At 38.6% G+C, this 16,784-nt stretch overlaps 4 protein-coding genes across 5 annotated transcripts; 1 reads left to right on the top strand and 3 right to left on the bottom strand.

Annotated features, from left to right (window-relative positions):
* Positions 1–930: 930 nt before the first annotated feature.
* On the bottom strand, positions 931–2,519 carry mrm1 (mitochondrial rRNA methyltransferase 1 homolog (S. cerevisiae)). The gene has a single exon (XM_034119130.1). The coding sequence runs from the start codon at positions 2,427–2,429 to the stop codon at positions 1,638–1,640; it is 792 nt and encodes a 263-aa protein (XP_033975021.1). The 5' UTR covers positions 2,430–2,519; the 3' UTR covers positions 931–1,637.
* Positions 2,478–4,164, bottom strand: LOC117473468 (cyclic nucleotide-gated cation channel beta-1-like; the record flags this gene model as incomplete). Its single annotated transcript, XM_034119055.1, has 2 exons — positions 3,737–4,164; positions 2,478–2,820 (listed from the first exon to the last, which is right to left on the bottom strand). Coding segments are annotated over exons 1-2 (576 nt in total), but the record flags the coding sequence as incomplete, so codon positions are not given.
* A 518-nt stretch (positions 4,165–4,682) lies between these two features.
* Positions 4,683–8,179, top strand: chmp2a (charged multivesicular body protein 2A). Its single transcript, XM_034119129.1, has 6 exons — positions 4,683–4,822; positions 5,571–5,738; positions 6,325–6,504; positions 6,595–6,725; positions 7,114–7,175; positions 7,265–8,179. Exons 2-6 carry the CDS (start codon positions 5,571–5,573, stop codon positions 7,384–7,386), a joined length of 663 nt encoding a protein of 220 aa, XP_033975020.1. The 5' UTR covers positions 4,683–4,822; the 3' UTR covers positions 7,387–8,179.
* A 543-nt stretch (positions 8,180–8,722) lies between these two features.
* msl1b (MSL complex subunit 1b) lies at positions 8,723–15,580 on the bottom strand. Of its 2 annotated transcripts, none has more exons than XM_034119127.1 (9): positions 15,467–15,580; positions 14,251–14,962; positions 13,425–13,624; positions 12,385–12,746; positions 12,216–12,280; positions 12,046–12,113; positions 11,350–11,474; positions 11,176–11,248; positions 8,723–10,393 (listed from the first exon to the last, which is right to left on the bottom strand). In XM_034119127.1, exons 2-9 carry the CDS (start codon positions 14,872–14,874, stop codon positions 10,303–10,305), a joined length of 1,608 nt encoding a protein of 535 aa, XP_033975018.1. In that variant the 5' UTR covers positions 14,875–14,962; positions 15,467–15,580; the 3' UTR covers positions 8,723–10,302. The 2 variants fall into 2 exon arrangements, with proteins under 2 accessions (XP_033975018.1, XP_033975019.1); XM_034119128.1 differs by having other exon boundaries at positions 12,427–12,746.
* Between the last annotated feature and the right edge of the window lie 1,204 nt (positions 15,581–16,784).

Here is a 16,784-nt window from a genome sequence, read left to right as displayed (position 1 = left end):
GTCCTCAAACTGGGCTCGTTGGGAGCTCTGTTGATGTATACTGCCGCCATGTGGAGAGTGTAAGGTATATTTTATTTTTGTTTTATTATGAAAAGCAGTTTTATTCAATATTGCATAAATAAATACTTTGAATGATTTGCCAACAAAAATAATTAGACTATTACATGAACAAATAAATGACGCAAAACTTAAAAAGACACATAAATATATGGGAGGCTGTGGCTCAGTGGCGTGTGCTGGACTTCGAATCATGGGATAACAAGTTTGAGTCTCACTGCAGTCAGCATGTCGTTGAGTCCCTGGGCAAGACACTTCACCCCAAATTGCTCCTGTGGGGATTGTCCACAGACAGTATTAAGTATGTAAGTCGCTTTGGATAAAAGCATCTAACAAGTAACATGTAATGTAATAATATATATATATATATATATATATATATATATATATATACACACATTAGTCAAGGAGGTGCAATAATGCTGTATATCCACTGCTTCCACACCTTTTAATGTCTGATACTTTTACTCCTTATTTGTTTAAAAATGCATACGAATCTGACTTAAGTGTGTTTGGTTGATTTTTCCTACGCCCTTATTACATTTGTATAGTATTTATTAACAAAGATGTAAAATATTTTTTCCTGAAAATATAAAGATGCATTCACTTTATTTTTATTGTATTTGATGTTACTTTTATTACAGGTTATTTGTTTTTTCTAAATAAAAATGTCATGTCATTTTCAATATTTGATGTAAATATATAATTAAGTTGATACAAAAGCAGTTGTGTGTATCTGCTAATTTTCTTTTTAAAATGTTATCATGCACACATGGATATGTTTGTGAGATACAGCCCTGGCAGTGCAAATGCATAGTGTGTGTGGAGAAGATTCAAACAGCTCAACAACAAACACAAACCCTAACAAGTTGATAAGATCAAGTCATATTTTATTAAAAAATAACATTTAATCTATTTAGACCTCCTTATTGTTTTACGTACAGCATATAAAAAGCATGCAGTACAGTGTCAGAGAAATGACATCGTTCCAGATATATATTTTTCTTGCTTTGAAAAGCAAAGTTTAGTCTCACACTTCCATAACCTGCAGTAGTCTTTAAAGAAATATCACAAATATGATTTCATATTTAAAAAAAGGGTCTGTTATTTCCTGAAACAGCTGGTCACTGCAGTTTTTACAGTTTTTACTGAAACAAGAGGAAATGTTTCATTTACTGGGAACTACATTCTGCTGCGGAGTATTTGAGTTTGTGTGACAGCAGGACGGTGTTTGTGGGATTGAGTCAAAACAAACTACAGTGTGTGTTCATACTGCAAAAACATGTCACCCAGTACAACAGTGTGCCTCATTGATATTTTTTTAATAGTTTTTGGACAACAATGGAGCTCTATGGCACATAAGAACCAGATACTCCCACAGTACTTGTATATACATTCACTGTTGGAATGTGTTGACAGAACCAACATTATAGAAGATCATCCTTATCCTTTAAAGCCATTTCTGAAGATTGCCGTGATGTGTTCAATTTCAAATACATCGACATATCATTCTGTCCTCCATAACATTCTCAGTTCCCTTGCATCTTGCATAGAGTACAGACAGATATGGAAGGTGTTGTTCATCTGGAGGACAGCAGAGAGTAGAGCAGAATGCCTGAAGCTACAGAGACGTTGAGGGATTCGATCCCCGGGAACAGCTCTCTGCCGGCGGGGATGGTTAGATGTGTTTGGCACAGAGAGAGCAGCTGCTTGGACAGTCCCTCCCCCTCACCCCCCATCAACAACACCGTGGGTTTGGTCACTTTAAAGTCTGAACACAGGGTGATAGGAACCTGGGACTCCTCGGCTTCAGCTCCCACCGTGCCCACCACCTGCCAGCCCTGCACCATCTTCATCTTCAGCATGTCCTCGAGGTTTTCGTATCCGTACACCCCAATCACCTCCATGGCGCCTGAGCTGGCCTTGCTGACCACTGGAGACAAGGGGCAGCTATCATGAAGGCTGCTGACAACTCTGTCCACGCCGAGAAAATACGCCGAACGCAGTATGGCGCCGAGATTCATGGGGTCCTGAATTTTCTCCAGAACGAGCCAGAGAGGAGTGTCCCCCGCGTTGGGTTTAGAGTCTCTGTCTTCAGTGAGATAGCCCAGAGGACTTGCCTGCAGACACACTCCCTGATGCACTCGCCCAGAAGACATCTTGTCCAGATCGTTCTTACTGACCCGCTGGATTTGTACTCCTCGCCGCTGAGCCACCTCACACACATTTAACACAGACGCCCTGTTAGAGGCATCGCCATCTTTTACAAACAGTTTACGGGGCTTCCTTCTACCCTGAGTGAGAGCCAGGACACAGGGAGCGATGCCAAAAACAACCTCATATTTCTCTGCTTTGGAGTCCATTGTTGACATAATCCTCTCTCTAACCGGCCACTCCTTCTTTTCTCCCCCAAACCTCTCCTTCCTCTCTCCCCCAAACCTCTCCTTCCTCTCTCCCCCAAACCTCTCCTTCCCCTCTCCCCCAAACCTCTCCTTCCTCTCTCCCCCAAACCTCTCCTTCCCCTCTCCCCCAAACCTCTCCTTCCTCTCTCCCCCAAACCTCTCCTTCCTCTCTCCCCCAAACCTCTCCTTCCTCTCTCCCCCAAACCTCTCCTTCTCTCCCACCATCCTCTCCTTCTCCCTTTTCTCTCCATCTAGCCTCTCTTTTTTCTCCTCAGGGAAATCCTCCATACTCAGTCTCCTGAGTTCCGATGACATTCTGCTGTCAACCCAGCACCTCTGATTCGGCTCCTTTATCACAGTTCTGTAAAATAAAAAGATCTTAGAAAACTTGTAATTTCAAAACTGCAACACCACCTTACTGAAAGGGATGGTTTACATTGTTTTAAGTAGGGTTTTTTGAGGTACTCATCCAAAGTGACAATTTGGATAAGTAGACGGGAGTAACCATATGGAAGCAGAGCAATGAACTGCTATGGACTGAGGCAGCAGCAAAACTTATTTCAGCCAGCAGCAACTCCTGTATTCTGAGAGTCAAAATTGCTATTTTTGCAAAAATTCTTAAGAGAGCATAGACAATGGATCCAGCTTCCCATAGGTAAAGGCTGTCTGACTGCAAAATTAAACTGTTTCCCCTACCCACAGCAGTACACTGCTTAGCTCCTGTGTCAGATACTACTACTACTGTGTGTTTCTCCAAACTGGGGGCGTGCCAACTGCCATGTACTGTAGGTAATACACTCACTATAGATAAGTACAACAAAACATTCAAATTATATCTTTAATTTCTTGAGAACTAACCAATATAATTTATTAAACAAAACAAAAAAAATACACACATTTATTTTGTAACGGGCATTTTTCCAAATGTTTCCATTTCTTTCATTACAGGTCAAAATTCCACTTTTTTTTTATTACAGGGGACTCTCATCAAATTTATTTCCAAGATTTTTATTTCCATTATTTGTGTTGTTAACTTAATAAATGTGGAATTACTCAAATAAAATGTCCCTGAAATAAATGAAAGTAGTCTAATAATTATAAACGTCCAGTTTGAATAAAAAAAACTATTTATTAATGGGACTTGACCCATTTATAATTACACGTATTTATGTTTGATTTAATTATTGTATTATTATTATTATTTCAGAGATATCGGTGTTTTTTTGTATAGTCACAATTATAATAGATAAATAAAATAGCATTCAATATGAACTGACCTCTCCTGTGTGTGCCATCCATCAGATTCCCCAGGTTGGTGTTGGGCCCCGGAGGAGTTTATTGAAACTCTGCGTCGTCTCTTCAGCACAGGTTTGCTGCTGCTGTCCTCTGAGCACAGCACAGAGGCTGAGACATGATAAGAGTCCACTCTTGAGATTGATTCCGGTTTGTATAATCTTCTGGCCCAAATCAGTAGCAATCTCTGCTGATGTGCAATGCTATTTACCCACATATTGAAATAGTTGTAATAATGTCCAGATGCACTAGGAAGGGAAGCTGGCCAGGCGAAACGTCCAATAATCTATACAAGTTGTGTCGGCAGGTTAACTCCTTAACTATTATCAAATATTTCCTTTGACCAAGCATCAATACCCACTGTCTTCCTCAGGAGAGGATGTTTGTGTGTCCTTAACATGAAATTCGCACATGTGCGAACAACATTAGGACCGGATGTCAAGCGATTTCACCTAGAAAATAAAAGCCTCACCACAAACGTTTGCCATTTGTGTGGGAAACATGTTATTAAATAGATCTTTACTACACTAGCAACAGAACACATCAGGTACAAACTGTTTTTGTGATTTCAAATAATTAATGTTATGATGCCAGGCTGAACATAATATCTGTCCAGAGTATTTACCAGTGTACTGGTGCAAATACAAATAAAATAAAGCACAGTTGTACGTTTTTTAGATTTTTCTTTATTTTTTAGGATCTGAGTACTACCACTACCAGTAGGCTTTTGTTTTCAATATTTAACAAACACAGAAAGCATTCAACAGCAACCGTAAAAAATACATAAAGGTCAATAAAAACATCCCAATCCCAAATTAAAAAGACGAAGGATTTTATTTTGAAATGTTGTTTTCCCTCTCTGACGCGTGACCTTGACACCTACCGGCAAAGAAACCGACGTCTGTTTTTAAAGTCTCTAGGTGCGTCATCACGTCACTTCCCGGAAACTATCGTAACACGGAAGTGAAGGAAAGAAAACAAATAATCGTTCAAAATTGTGGCGAGTTGAAGTCGGAGAAAACGCCTTAAACACCGTTTAACCTTCCGGATAACCGGCTTTAGACGAAACGGTGAGACTAACATTATACCGGGTCTGGATTTTGTAACGCTGTGTTTGGTATTTAGTTGTAGGGCTAACCGTTTGTGTAAGATGTTGAGGCAGTTTTGGAATCGAATACACGGCTTCGGAAACCTCGGGCCTCTAGTCACATTACTAACTGCTGAGTAATGTTTTCCAGGAAACAACAGGTCACCGGGTGGACCATTGACTTTATATGAAGACTGACATAGCTGAAACAGTTTTAAAACTGACTGATTTAATGTGTGTTAAAAAGTATGGTTGGATGAAGCATAGCACAGAAGGTAAACACCAGTCAAACAGAAACAAATATATTTTTATGGAATTTGGAATTTGTTGAATGATTTGGTTTTACTAGATTTGACCTCTCTAATCTGTCAGCAGTGGTGAAACAATTATTCAGATCATCTACAGTAAGAAAGACTGAACATTTGTAAAATAAATACTTAAAAAAAATCCTGCTTTAGAAATGTTTACTTTAGTCAAACAACAAAACAATAGTTGGACCAGTTTGACTGTGTACATTTTACACACACAAACCTTGTTTTGACAACTTTTTTTATAATAAAGAAAAGCAAGAGAAAAGATTGTCACAGGAGCAACATTTTCTGACTATTTACTAATTGATTAATTTTCTAATCATGTCAGCACTGGTGTCATTAATGTCTTGAATTTAGTTGTTTAACATTATATACTGAGCTTGACTGTTTCGACCTTCTGCCTTTGGTATTTTCAAACAGATGGACTTCCTGTTTGGAAAGAGGAAAACCCCGGAGGAGATGCTGAGGCAGAATCAGAGGGCGCTCAACAGAGCCATGAGAGAACTGGACCGAGAGCGACAGAAACTGGAGCAGCAGGAGAAGAAGATCATCGCTGACATTAAGAAAATGGCCAAACAGGGACAAATGGTGAGAAAAGAAAAAAGTACCCTGTGATCCTAACTGTGTTTGTAGCTTCAATTCTAAAGCTAAATGCAATGTGATGTAATGTAATGTAATGTTATTCCAGATTAAACCAACTGGCTGATTTGAAGAAATGTTATACATAAAGCTCAGGTTATTTATCATGGAAAGTACCAGTCCAGTGAGTTAGAAAGAATAATAAACCTAGTGATGAGGTGGTGAGTCAGTGATGTCCTCAGGGTCATCTCGGCATGGCCTTTTTAAAAACATTTTATTTGTAAAGCACCTTTATAATGTGTATTCCAAATACAAATTCTAAAAGTAAAAAGTAAAAAACAGGGTTTCTTTCCTGCTTGGGAGGCACTTACCAATGATTGCTATTTATTAAAGAAAGTTAATTTAATCAAATAAAGACAGAATATCAAGCACTTTGTCAAACCAGGGATTTTCTTCAGGATGATGAGAATAGATGAAGACAGAAACTTTGATGACAGATATACAAAGCTGCATTAGAAAACCTCTGTTAGTTTTAAAAGATAAAAAATGACATGCAGTACAGCCCCAGTGATGAGTGTTATTTTAATCTTTGCAGGACGCCGTCAAGATCATGGCTAAGGATTTAGTCCGCACACGGCGCTACGTCAAGAAGTTCATCATGATGAAAGCCAACATTCAGGCCGTCAGTCTGAAGATACAGACGCTCAAATCCAACAACAGCATGGCGCAGGCTATGAAAGGCGTCACCAAAGCCATGGCCACCATGAACAGACAGGTCCGCCCCTCAAACACACTTCAATCTTTCAATAGAAATAAACAATAACAAACTGATGTTGACCATCTCCTATGTATTCCACTTTCACAGCTGAAACTGCCCCAGATCCAGAAGATCATGATGGAGTTTGAAAAACAGAGTGAGATCATGGACATGAAGGAGGAGATGATGAATGACGCTATCGATGATGCCATGGGGGATGAGGATGATGAAGACGAGAGGTGAGGGACTTTCTTTCCACATTTGTGTTCTGAATGGTAATAGCAAATATGCACATTTCACTAGAAGTAGTGCTATCAATTATTACAAACAAGTTCTTACCAAAGGAATGATAGAAAGTACAACTTTATTCAAATAAAATAAAAGTTTTAACTCAAATTATCTTTATTTTTCTTGAGTTTAATCTTTTCAGCTGATTTTTTTCAACAGTAGTCTCCCCAAAAAGAAGAAATAAGTGAATTAAAATCAGTTAATCACAACAATTCAAGTAGAATGCCTGTTTACCTCAAACTCGCACTTAATGACTTCTTTATTCAGCCTCCATATTTGGATAATAGTAACCCAATATATGTTTTGCATTTACTTTAATACATTTGTTATTGTGTACAGTGACGCCATCGTGTCCCAGGTGCTGGACGAGCTGGGTCTGAATGTGTCAGATGAACTGTCAAGTAAGAAAACGCAACACTTTGAGCACAATTATTTCAATTCTACATTTGCATCGTATGGTCTTATTAGATCCCCTTTGTGTTTATTTCAGATCTTCCGAGCACCGGAGGAAGCTTGTCGGTGGCCGGAGGAAAGAAGGTCGAGCCTCAGGCCGCCCTCGCAGACGCAGACGCCGACCTGGAGGAGCGGCTGAATAACCTCCGGAGAGATTGAGCACGCAGTGAAACTGTGGCGGAGTTGTTAATACAGATACAAACATACTCGAATCTCTGTGTTTAGATTCTTTTTGAAGGTATAACTGGCAAACAGAGCTATTTCAGCTGTGTTATATAAGGTGTGTGGCTTCTGTTCTGAGGTGTTTTCATTTTATGTGTGTTTTTATGTATTTTATCAAAAAAAGAAATACTTAGTGTCATTATCACTAAGTATTTAGTGATAGGCCTGGTCTCATTTTGATTGCCAAATGACACAAGTTCTCTAAAAGTGAAAGATTATTTTGCTGTCTGTGTAAATACTAACTCCTCTAGGCATGATGTTTTCGCAATTTAAATTAACACTAAAATGTTTAAAATGACCCAAATGAAAGTCGGTAAAAAGGACAGAAGCGGATGTTTTATATGTCAACACTTTTTGTACATCAGGCTGGTTTGGCTTTCTTTTGATCAATCTCATATAAAATACAGTTTTAGCCCCGGTGTCAGCTTTTAATGACTTTAGACATTCTTTTGTTTGTTGTCGTCGGGATCCAGTTGAAGATGGTGTACAAAAAGTGTCTTTTCTGTCTAAACGTATTAACGGGCAGTTTGTTTTAAACAAATATATAAAGATAAAGGAAAGAAAGGTGTCAGCTGACTCCTGTTAACTGCCAGGTAACCATGACTCAGTGATTTTCTTGAGAACAGCTGGATCTTCACCAAAAGTTTTAAAGAGTCAGCATTTTTCATTTTTGAGAAAGTGTCCTGGTTTTGCTTTTCTTTATTCAATAAACATTTTTTTCCAGATTAAACCAACTGGCTGATTTGAAGAAATGTTATACATAAAGCACAGATTATTTATCATGGAAAGTACCAGTCCAGCGAGTTAGAAAGAATAATAAACCCAATGATAGTGATGTCATCAGGGTCATCTCGGCATGGCCTTTGTAAAGCACCTTTTAATGTATATTCCAAAGTGCTCCACCAAAAAAAGGTACTAGTAAAATAAAAATAGTATAAAAAGGATCATAAAAGTTTAATAAAGCAATGTACATTTCGGTTGCTAGATAAAAAAGAATGGACAATTCTGATATATTTTAAAATAGTATGTGCTACCAGTTGGGGAGTAACACCTTTGAGTTGCATTATGGGAAGTGTAGTACCCAGTGTTTTTCCATCACATATTTGTAAAACAAATGTTTTTCCATGTGTAAAATGCTTATTACATATCTGCGTCAGTTATTGAATAACTACAATTAAAAGGATCTTTATTAAATGGTTTTTTTTATATCAAAAATAAATATGGGCAAATGTTATAAAAAATAATTAAAAAATGTACACAACGAAAATTCAAATAAAGTAGACATGTTAATTTTATTCCAAAAGAATTTAACTTTCAAAACTGTCAATTTGTCAACATACAATCATAGAACAATATTGAATGTACTCAACACGTCCAACATTAAATAATAAAAAAATAACAGCCATGTTTTATGTACATTTGTTTCTGGAAGCTATGTACAGAAAAATAAAAAAATCAACATTGTATTAGCAAAAATCGGCCTACACATACAGATTGAAGCTGCAGAAAGCCATTGCATCATATGTAGAGAGAGGTTTAGCTAACGCAGCCAGGGCAGAAATCACACACTGCGATTGGAGCTGAGATTACCTCAGAAAGGGCGGCATGTTTTAGAGCATACTATCGAACATCGCTATTACTACAGCTAGTAAGCTTAGTTATTGTCTAAAATGATTCCCTTAAATGTCAGACTACTGCTTCAAGAGACCAAGTGCATACACACAACTTGCCTAGTATTAACTGGATGTAAGCGTATTGTTAAGATTGTAAACACGAAAGATCAGTCATCAGACTGACGATGAGACTCTCACTGAACAGAGCAGCCGTAAGTCATGCTTTCAAGAACAACATTTTGTAGCCCGATGAGCAGAGACTGTTCTCCGTTCGAGGGGTGAAGCCATGCTACCATGTTTTATTAAAACAGCTAAATAGGGTCCATGCAACTCACATAAAAAAAACAAATGTTAGTACAGGGAACAGAACTGTGGGTTTCACGTTAGTTCACCACCCCTGGAATTAACCGTGCCGTTGTTTTCAAAAAGCAAACCAGGAACACAGAACAATCAGTTAGTTGCTTTTTGTTGATATTTTTCTCATGTTGAATTGGCACTGCTATTTTTTTTTTATGTGAATCCATGCCGAGTGTTGCTCATATCTTCTGATATCACACTAAACATTGATGAAATCTTATTTTAAGTTGTGTGCGAATAACGATATAGGCAATACACAGCACGATACAGTCAGATTTTGACTTGTTTTCCACTTAAGCTTGGAATGAGTGTACCCAGGACAAAAAGCTGGAGCGAATGGCGTACAGCACAAGCTCTACTTTTGTCAAAATGGCAACAAGTGTTTTTTGTTTACCCCACATGAACACACCCAAGATTAGAGTCCATTTAATCCAGTTAGCTGATTGCATAAAAAGTGACATATACTCCACTTTTACTCAAGTTTGGATGGCCCAGCTGCTACAAAATGTGTTTGATAAATGTGACAGAACATGCACATAACTGTTCCTCCATTTCTTTTTAAGAATGCAAACTTGGATCTTTAACTGCTGCTAACACAGGGACTGTTATCTTGTGGCATCAGGGTGTATCTCCCTTTCAGAAGTGTAAATGATTAATATCAAGGACACCCAGTGACGCAGCAATTTACGGTCCTCGCATAGTTTTCTGCAGGAGATCAGCTGATCGGTGGTGACATTTTGAGACTTCAGACTGAAAGCAACAGCGGTGATACACAGCGACTGGTGACTTTTCTTATCCCCCCTCCAGGCAAGACAAATATAGCATTTTCTAATCTGGGCATGGAGCGGCATCTCTCCGCTATTAACACACAAACAACAGGGTTTCACTTCCGACAGGTCCGGTGAGGAGTGTGTTTTTTGGGCACCTCGATGCGACATCGGCTTCGATCATCCAGCCAAGGCAGCTCGAAGTTCCTGGAGGAAAAATCATTATTTTATTATACAGATTTAGATATTTTTAGGAATAAAGCATTTCAGCATTAATACGATCAAATGTTCCTGAGGTATAACAGGCAGAATGTAAATGGTCTCTTTGGTTACTTTAACAGCTGTTCAATATAACTTATTTGCTCAGATCTTACATTGAAGCTTTAACCAAATATCTCAACTGCTTTCACCCACTGCCACCCCCCTCCTTCATTATTCCTATACAGATTCACTTTTGAAAACATACTTTAAAACTTCCTGCAGTGCAGATTCACTGAAGTAATTAGATGACTTCAGTATGATCTGATCAGACAGTAAAACATAATAAAATGTGGGTCTGTGCCATGTGTCTTTCTTGTACTGCTTAAAGGTGGGGTAGGTAATTTTGGAGAAACCAGCTCGAGATCGCTAGAATTTGAAAATACACAACCGGAAAAAATCTGCTACTTCCTGACAGAGCCCCTCCTCCAACACACACATGACCAATGAGGGCACGAGATAAGTTTGTGCACAGATGGAAGGCTGACAGGCAGGTATGCCATCCAGTTATTTTAGCCGGGCCGGATTGGTTGTGCTTTTTACAGTACTACGGCTTCCACAGATGACATTTTTTAATGGATTTTTTGTCAAAGCACTTAAGATATTCATTGCTATCGGGATGTTAAGAGCATTCCATGGAATATAACAAAAAGTGTATCTCGAGCCGGTTTCTCAAACTTACCTACCCCACCTTTAAATGTTATGAAACAAAATAAAAAAACAGCACTTACTGTTGTGAGAGTTTGGGTAACGGACGGCCGAATGCAACCACAGGCAAGAAGGGAGTGATCACTATGGTTTCAACTGGCAAAAAAATAAAACAATCAAGTTAAAATCTCTTGAATCCATTCATAGAAATGTCATTAATGTTGCTAAATTGAATTGCAGTAAGTCAATAGATGTACCATCTTCAGTTTCGGGGTAGAAGGAGGAGAGCTCTGGCTCCGTCTCAGCGACGACTTTCTTCCTGTTCATGCGCTGCTGCAGACGCTGAAACACACGCTGCTCTCTGATTCGCTGGATGTCCCACCTGAAAACACACAGGAAGAGTAAAGAATAAGTTAGACATCTTGCATCCTTTTGATAAAAACATATTTAATTAATATAATATAATTAAGTCTTTTGTTACAGACAATTTAAAGCATTGGGGATTCTTTTCCCACCTTTAAAATATGTGTTTGTTTCATATAACATTTGTTATTAACAATATACTTTTTTCATCCAATTAACATACTGTAATAACATAATGTCCCTGTTAGTATATATATGTTCTTCACAACAATTTAATACCAAAATAAGGGATCCTTAACAAAATAATAAATAGTGTTAATCTTAAACAAATATTGCCTACCAACATTATTATTTTATGTAATCTGTATAATCCCATATATTGTTTTTCAGACAAATAAATGACAAATCAGTAATCTAATTGTAATTTTCTCCTACTCCACATTTAATTGTCTTCATTTTTACAATGCTTGCCGTTATATTTTATTGTATCTTACTTTGTTTATGTTAAGAACCCAAGCAACTTCCTTTCATGTGTAATTTATCATGTCAATTAACCAGACCCAGATTCGAATAACTTAAGTGTTTGGTACCTTTTCCTCCGCTTCTCATCCAACTCCAGCTTTGCGTGGCGTTTCAAGAACACACTGTCGTCCATCGGCTGGATAGGAAGACAAAGTAATACATGAGTTTATTGCATTTAGATTTAATGGGAGCAACTTTTCAAACTCTAAAAGTAGGAATTACTACAAATGTGTCTCACCTCAGGAGGGATAAAGGAGGGATCATCTTCCAACGGCTCTATTGGATTTTCCCTCCAAGATGGAACTAGAAGGTAGAAAGACGGAGGGATAGGAAGTTAGCCAGACATAGCTCATTTTTATTTATTTTGGAGCTGATGGATCAAAAGATGAGATATAGGTTACGCTTACAAACAATCAGCATATCATGTACTACATGAGGAGTCCACTCACTGGCCACCTCTTCTTCCTTTTTAGGGGAAGTCTCACGTAGAGGCGAGAGAGGAGGTTGGTTCCAGCAACAGAGGTACATCTCAGTAGTAGACATGAAGGGCAAGTCGTCGATCTCACAACTCAGCCCGGGCTCCTCTTTGCACGGGAGCATGGGGTCCCTTTCTGACCCTGACCTCATTGGAAAGGTCTTCTCTGGGGTTTCCTTGCTGCGCAGCTCTCTCTGATTGGGAGAGCCGGGCTGAATATCAGACTTGTGGGGGCTGAGTTTGGCGCTTTTGCCCCGGGATTTCTGCCCTTTTACATCTCCAAAGCAAGACTTCCTGTGTAGGCAAATAAAAAAAACAGAGTTACTGCAATGTGACAGGAAATAAAAGTAATTCATTGCAACTACCTGTTCAGAATTCTGCACACACAAAGTTTGATCAGAATAATTAAGATTACAATATGGAATGGATTGCAGTAGATTTTAATGTCCCCTTTTCTTAATTCATTTATCTATTGTGGTTTTATGAAATATCACACCGCACACAAAAAAGCCCAGTGATGTCTGACAATATGTCATGATTATTCTGGACGAAGAAATTGGGATATTATTCAGATAATCATCAAAACATGCTCAACACTTTAATTGCATACAAGCATACTGAAATCCCTTTACCTTACATTTTCACAATAAATATTTCTATTGCATCACATGTAGGACACACCTTTTTTTGTCAAAATCCATTTAGTTCAAACCAAAAATCGAAATATCTTAAAATAGGAAATCATAAATCCTTGCAAAAAATAAATCATAAAAATATAACCTCTTCTTACATGATCATTCCTGTACTATTTCTTTCACTTTTCAAATTTAGAAAGCTTTTTCAAGTCACTCATGTGAGGATATCTCTCAAAAATAACTCTTCTGTTATAAAGTCACTACTCACAAACTATTACGTTTTTAATCGTGATCAATGACATAACTGTCCCATCTCTACTTAATGCTATTTATTTACCTTTTTTGACCTTTGCCACCCCGACTAAAGGGGAGCTGATTGGTTGAGTTGCCCTGTTGACCCTCCTCTCCTTCCAGATCCCACACGTCCTCTTTGTCAGGGGTCCATGGCTCCAGGGGCTGGAAAAGGCGTTTATCTCTGGGCGGGTCCTTCTTTGTGAGCTGCAGGCGACGCTCCATGCGCTCAATACGTGCAAGCAGCTGCAAACGAACAAGACACAACATTTTAAACTTTAAATCAGGGGTGTCAAACTCAAGGCCCGGGGGCCAAATCCGGCCTGTGACTTCATTTTCTGTGGCCCCACAAGAGCTTGCAAAGAATATAATATGTTTATTATACGGTTACATGCCGATTTACAGAAGCACGTTGCCCATAAACCAAATGTCCCACAATGCATCTCAAATTTTACTTTTTTCTCAGAATTTGCCTTTTTTTCTTCAAAATATGCCTTTTTTCTCAGAATTTGCCTTTTTTTCAAAATGTTACTTTTTTTTCTAAATGTCACTTCCTTTTTTTCCCAGAATTTGGCTTTTCTTTTTAAATCATTTTGTGACATTCTCACTGAAAAGACTTGCAATTATTTGCCCTAGACTTCTTTAAGACGTAGTTAATTATGAAGTTATTACCCTATCTGAAAATAATCCAATGCAGAGGCAATAATGTAATATAATACGTTATTTTATATATATTAAATATTTATATATGTATTTTTATATAGTCTTAAAGTTACAACCGGCCCTTTGAATGCAACCATAATGTTAATGTGGCCCGCGATGAAATGTAGTTTGACACCCCTGCATTTCTGTGAAAAAATGCTTAAACTCACCGTATCCTTTTCTGCTTTTATCTCATCTATCTCCTTGTCCTTGGACTGCAGCTGTTGTTGCTGTTGTTCAATGAGGTCCAGCTGGAGCAGGAGAATTTGCCGGAGGCAGTTGGCCTGTGTGTGGGGATTGGAAGGGGTCTTCCTGATATTCCTCCACTTGCCCTCAGCGGAGAGTTCAATGGATGCAGTGCCAAGGACTCCAGGGACCATCCCCTTCACACTGTCATCCGCACCTGCATCCTTAGGGTTATTGTTGAGAGCCATCTGAGGGTTATCCATATCGTCACCAGAGAGGGGTTTACCTTTCACTGGGGTTCCCTCACCCCCCATTTGTCTGACAGGGGACAAAACCCCCACAGTTTTATTGTCTCCTTGAACAACTTCTGCAACTGTGGCCGCGAGGGAAACTTTGCTTGTCATGTAACTCTGGTTTAATACATGGGATCTGCTCGGGATCTCGCCCCCGTGTGCGTTTTGAACATTTATAACAAAGTCGCAGCCTGGCTCCCTTTTGAGGGTCACGGGTCTCACGGTGGCGTTCCCGAAATGCGCCTTGTCAAAGTCAATGGTGTCAGCGTCCTGCTTGAATCCTGTGTTTGGAAACAGAGTGGACCTCAGAGTCATGGCGAACACAACGACTGTTCATCCTGCAGCGCCTCGGCGGTGCATTTCAACCTCGGCTGCCTCCCATGACAAGCTAGCATCTGCTGTCCTACAAAACAAAGAATATTTAAGACAGTTGTCGTGTCATTGATATCAGTTTAAGTGTGTGCGCTGAACTGGGCGTACATTATATGAATTTGCAAGTCATGCTTCAACAAACCGAAAAGAATAAGCATCAAGACGGTGCCTGATCCCTGGCATCCTTTTGCTAAAATATTTTACGTTAGCATTGCAGTACAAATACACATGCGCTTATTCAGACACAAAATAGTCACGCCAGGAGGATTTAAAGCTGCGTTTGGGTTTCAGAACAAGTGCTTCACACAAGGACTCGGGAGTGGCTGTGTAGGACACTGGCAGAAGCCTGCTCCTCCATTTTGGTTCTCGTGAAAGCACGAAAAACAATAACAGCTAGCTAGCTAATGTTAGCCGGCTAGTTTAACCAACAAAAAGCGAGTCCGTAGCGAAGCGGGTAAATCGACCGCGCTATTCAACACTCACAACCGGACATATGTGTTTTAAATAACACGTATTTATTGTGTTTTGAGCTTACCTCGACAGTTATTGAAGTCAACCTGCAGCAGCCTTCATGTTCCCTCCTTGACTTGTTTTACAGCGCCGACCACTGCGCATGCGTAATGTGGTGGCTGGCCATTTCTTGTGTTTTGATGAGAAGAGCTCCAGCCAGCAGGAGGAGACACAAAACATACAGTACATGTTACATATACAACTTAAACGTTAAAGTTATTTTTAATACATCCATAAGTAAATTAACTCAACCCCTTTTTATTATCATATCGCTAATGTTAGATACATTTATATTTATTGTACCATTTGTAAACATAGACGAAGACAGGGACAATTCCTGACTTTTTATTGTGAAATATCCCACACATTTTGGACAGGTCTGTAGTGTCATTTCTTTGAGCCACTTGTTTTTTTTTTACTCTTTTCACATTAGATGTCTTTTTTGTTACTATTTTACTTCAGATGAATATGCTCTTGAATATTTGATGACTCTACTTTAATACCACAGAATACATCAACAAAAAAGTGTTTTATGTTTTTATGTAATAAGTTATTTAAATGTTCTATTGGTAAGTTAAATAAGAATTTGTGTTTAAAGAAAAGATGGCTCATAATAAGCTGTTGCATTACACAAAAGTAACCGGAGATCCGTGTAACTTCTTTGGAGGAAAGTGGTTTTGCTCGGAAAATTCTCTTTCTAAGTCAAACATGCACACATTATGGCCCAGAGTCGGCATCTTTATCTTACCAACAAACCATTAGTGGTTCATACAACTGCTAAAGTTCATTAGTGTAATGGTCCATAATCCTTAATAACTCAGCACCAACTCTTTAGGAGCGTTTATCATTTCACTCCCTCCCACATTTAATACAATGCTGCTTATCAGTAGACACCTGTGTATGTGTGTTTCATTAATGCTTTAATGTACTGGAACTAAAATGTTTTTCCTCATGACACATGATCCAAAAACTGTATAAAAGCTCATTTTTTAAAGGCAACCCACCAGGGTATGTGAATTACTTATGTCCTGTCTTTAAAGATATTTAAAGGTAAGGACATTTATTTTAAAATGAATTTAATTTAGTTGTCCGCACACTTGATTTAAGCTATAGATTTTATGTCTCGAACATTTTATGTTTACTGTTCTTCTCTCATTTTAGACGAATGTACTATGACATAATTATGGATCAGCTCTCATTAAATTAAAACCTTTCTGCCTTTAGCTTTAAGGTCATCATGAAGTTTGAACTTTTGGTCCTCTGGTTGCTCGGAGCGCTGCATGCAGAGGCAAACACTCAACACGAAGAGATGGGGTTCGTCCAGTTTACTTAATTTATGTCTT

Source organism: Trematomus bernacchii, unplaced genomic scaffold (genome assembly GCF_902827165.1).
Source record: "Trematomus bernacchii unplaced genomic scaffold, fTreBer1.1, whole genome shotgun sequence".
Lineage (NCBI taxonomy): Eukaryota > Metazoa > Chordata > Actinopteri > Perciformes > Nototheniidae > Trematomus > Trematomus bernacchii.
The sequence above is the reverse complement of the archived record's forward strand: the minus strand, read 5'-3'. Positions and strand labels throughout refer to the sequence as shown.

Bases quoted from the DNA above. Each gene is read 5' to 3' on its own strand.
- mrm1 (XM_034119130.1), bottom strand. From the start codon at position 2,429: ATGTCAACAATGGACTCCAAAGCAGAGAAATATGAGGTTGTTTTTGGC.
- msl1b (XM_034119127.1), bottom strand. From the start codon at position 14,874: ATGACTCTGAGGTCCACTCTGTTTCCAAACACAGGATTCAAGCAGGAC. The intron at 11,475-12,045 runs GTACCAAACACT...GTGTGTTTTCAG, and splicing joins GATGAGAAGCGGAGGAAAAG to GTGGGACATCCAGCGAATCA. The intron at 11,249-11,349 runs GTACATCTATTG...TTTTTTTGCCAG, and splicing joins CTACCCCGAAACTGAAGATG to TTGAAACCATAGTGATCACT.
- chmp2a (XM_034119129.1), top strand. From the start codon at position 5,571: ATGGACTTCCTGTTTGGAAAGAGGAAAACCCCGGAGGAGATGCTGAGG. The intron at 6,505-6,594 runs GTCCGCCCCTCA...CCACTTTCACAG, and splicing joins TGGCCACCATGAACAGACAG to CTGAAACTGCCCCAGATCCA. The intron at 6,726-7,113 runs GTGAGGGACTTT...TATTGTGTACAG, and splicing joins GAGGATGATGAAGACGAGAG to TGACGCCATCGTGTCCCAGG.